This window comes from Lonchura striata, chromosome 2, assembly GCF_046129695.1.
Source record: "Lonchura striata isolate bLonStr1 chromosome 2, bLonStr1.mat, whole genome shotgun sequence".
In the NCBI taxonomy this organism is placed as follows: Eukaryota; Metazoa; Chordata; class Aves; order Passeriformes; family Estrildidae; genus Lonchura; species Lonchura striata.
Window position 1 is genome coordinate 48243469 of NC_134604.1, and position 3374 is coordinate 48246842.

Consider the following 3374-nt stretch of genomic DNA (forward strand, 5'->3'; position numbering starts at 1 on the left):
GCGAGACGGGCGAGGGCTGCGGGAGATGCAACAAGGCGCGGAGAGGCAAGGACCGGGGGCGGCGGGAGGAAAAGGAGGAGGAGGAGGAGGAGGAGGAGGAGGAGGAGGAGGAGGAGGAGGAAGGGGGGGAGACAGCTGATGTCTGTCAAAGCCGGAGCCGCCGCGCTCTCGCGAGAGCCCGCCCGGCGGTAGCCACGGGATGCGGGGCTCAGGTGCGGGCAGAGCGCAGCGCAGCGCGCCCGGCGCCGGGCAGCGGCAGGCAGAGAACTGAGTGAGGGAGGGAGTGAGGGAGACGGCGGGGGCCGGAGGGAGCCTTGCCGGCCGCTCGCCTACCCAGCCCAGCCTCGGCCACCGCGGCAGCGGCGGCGGCGGGGGCAGGGTCCGCTGCGGCACCGCCGCCACCACCGGCTCCGCCACCGCCACCCGCCGCTGTCAGCGGCTTCCCCCGGCGGGAGGAGAGAGCCCGGAGAGCACTTTTCCCCCGACTTTAGGAGTGTTTGTGGATTTACATGCCAAGCCTTCAAGATGATGTCCATGAACAGCAAACAGCCTCATTTTGCCATGCATCCCACCCTACCTGAGCACAAATACCCCTCTCTACACTCCAGCTCGGAAGCAATAAGAAGAGCATGTCTACCAACTCCACCGGTAAGGGACAGACAGCTGCAGCTCTCTTCTTTCTTTCTCTCCCTTACACGCACCACTTTTCTTTCTTTCTCTCTCTCTTTCTGTATACTGCATGTATGTGTGTGTGCATTAATAAAAAAACCGCTGCGAGGCACATTTTGACAAGCGGCGCTTAATGTTTTTTTCATGTCTTCCTCTGCAATCATCTGAGCGCCTGTGATCTTTTTTGAAAGCGGTGTTCACACGAGTCTCCGACTTCATCCACTTTCTGTATTAATTTTTATGACTCGGCCTCTGAAAAGGAATGCGTTTTATGTGCTCTTGTGTTTGACACAATTCCCCAGCTGAGAGTTACAGATCCATTTCTTCTCCTCCTTTCTCTTCTCCTTTCGTTCCATCCCCCTCCTTTTAATTTATTAATTTATTTGTTTCCTTCATTCCTTCCTTCTCTCCTTTTCCGATTCCCCCTTGCCTCCTTACCTTTCTGCTCTTTGCTTCTTTCCCTGTTTTGCTCCCTCTTTTCGCTTCTTCTCCCTCCCATCCCTCCATTATTCTACCCCATACCCCTCTTTCCCCTCACTTCCCCGGGCTGTCGCCTGCTATACCACGCTTCCCCCTACCTCTTGGTTCTTGCCCCCGATCCCATACTCCCTTACACGCTGGTCCTACTGCCGGCTCCCCGGCTGTCACCCTAACTTTGCCCTCCTCTCTTTCCCCTCCCTCGACTTCCCCCCTCCTTTTCCACGGCGCTCCCGCAACCCCACGCTGTCCCCTCCCGTCCCCTTCCCCCTCCGCACTTTGCCCCCTCTCTGCCCCCTTGCCCTCCTCTCCCCGCACCCCGCTCTGTTTTGTGTCTCCTGCAGCTGCAGAGCAATATCTTCGCCAGCCTCGATGAGACCCTGCTGGCGCGGGCCGAGGCTCTGGCCGCCGTCGACATCGCCGTCTCGCAGGGCAAGAGCCACCCGTTCAAGCCCGACGCCACGTACCACACCATGAACAGCGTGCCCTGCACCTCCACCTCCACCGTGCCCCTGGCGCACCACCACCACCACCACCACCACCATCACCAGGCGCTGGAGCCCGGCGACCTCCTGGACCACATCACCTCCCCTTCCCTTGCGCTCATGCCCGGCGGAGGCGGCGGCGGAGGCGGCGGCGGCGGCGGCCACGACGGGGCGGGCGGCGGCGGCGGCGGGGCCGGCGGCGGCGGGGGCGGCGGCGGCAGCGGCGGGGGCGGCGGCGGCCTCATCTCCACTTCGGCCCACCCGCACTCGCACATGCACGGCCTGGGCCACCTCTCGCACCCGGCCGCCATGAACATGCCGTCGGGGCTGCCGCACCCGGGGCTGGTGGCCGCGCACCACGGCGCCGCGGGGCAGGTGGCCTCGGCGGCGGCGGTGGTGGGGGCGGCCGGCCTGGCCTCCATCTGCGACTCGGACACGGACCCGCGAGAGCTGGAGGCCTTCGCCGAGCGCTTCAAGCAGCGCCGCATCAAGCTGGGGGTGACCCAGGCCGACGTGGGCTCGGCGCTGGCCAACCTGAAGATCCCGGGCGTGGGCTCCCTCAGCCAGAGCACCATCTGCCGCTTCGAGTCCCTCACCCTCTCCCACAACAACATGATCGCCCTCAAGCCCATCCTGCAGGCCTGGCTGGAGGAGGCCGAGGGCGCCCAGCGGGAAAAAATGAACAAGCCCGAGCTCTTCAACGGGGGCGAGAAGAAGCGCAAGCGGACTTCCATCGCCGCCCCGGAGAAGCGCTCGCTGGAGGCGTACTTCGCCGTCCAGCCCCGGCCCTCCTCCGAGAAGATCGCCGCCATCGCCGAGAAATTGGACCTCAAAAAGAACGTGGTGCGGGTTTGGTTTTGCAACCAGAGACAGAAGCAGAAACGGATGAAATTTTCCGCCACCTACTAGGGGGGCGGGAGGGGCGGCCCCGGCATCGGGGGCACCGGGGGGCCAGGCCGGGGCCGCGGGGGATGCCTACGCACCGCCACCGTCGCCCGAGACGCCGTGGGAGGCTCCTGGGGACCAAGGGACGATGTAGAAATTAAACGCGAACTACTCGGGGAGAGGGGGGACGTGCGTGTGGGGGGGTGCGCTATCAATTATTAAAACAAAAAAGACACCGGGACACCAATGAGAAGAAGGAGGAGAGAGGAGGTAAAAACGCTCTAGAAGCCCAGGGGGGTCACATCTGCGGCCCTTTCCCCTCTCTGCCCCCCAACCCCCCGACAGAAAGCGGGAGAAAGAGCAACTTAAAGCGTAAACACACACAGACACACACCAATAAATACCGTGACAGCAACAGCCACAAACCGAGAAACCTAAGTCACAACTTTCCGAAGGAAAAAAAAAACTGACCAACAAACCCGGAAGGCGAAACTGTTGGTGATGATGCTACGTTTGGTTTGGGTCTCTTTTCATTACTTTATGCTTTTCTTTCTTTTCCCTGGCTTAGTAATGAATGAGGACAGCGGTGGTTTGGTGCGGGGGAACTTCTTCTTTAGTTGGCTTGGGTTTGGGTTCTTGTTTGTTTGTTTTGATCTTTATTTTTCTTTGTTTTTTTTTTTTTTTCCTGTTGTTTTTTATTTTCCTTCGAACGCGGTTTTGCGCGGGGCTTTGGCGATGAGTCTTGTCTGTGCCGGGGGAACGGTGAGAGCGGGGCAAGGGACGGGACCGGGGGAGCGGCCCCCCGAGGCTAGGGAGCAGTCCCTTTCCTCTCCGTTGTTGCCTCAATAATCCTAACTA

General features: G+C 61.1%; 1 protein-coding gene across 3 annotated transcripts; it reads left to right on the forward strand.

The window, feature by feature from the left end:
- The first annotated feature begins 419 nt into the window (after nucleotides 1-419).
- POU4F1 (POU class 4 homeobox 1) lies at nucleotides 420-2540 on the forward strand. Of its 3 annotated transcripts, none has more exons than XM_077790869.1 (3): nucleotides 420-648; nucleotides 1491-1753; nucleotides 1853-2540. In XM_077790869.1, the coding sequence occupies exons 1-3, from the start codon at nucleotides 526-528 to the stop codon at nucleotides 2538-2540; spliced, it is 1074 nt and encodes a 357-aa protein (XP_077646995.1). In that variant the 5' UTR covers nucleotides 420-525. The 3 variants fall into 3 exon arrangements, with proteins under 3 accessions (XP_077646995.1, XP_021403678.1, XP_021403677.1); XM_021548003.1 differs by having other exon boundaries at nucleotides 1491-1752; nucleotides 1846-2540; XM_021548002.1 differs by having other exon boundaries at nucleotides 1491-2540.
- Nucleotides 2541-3374: the final 834 nt, after the last annotated feature.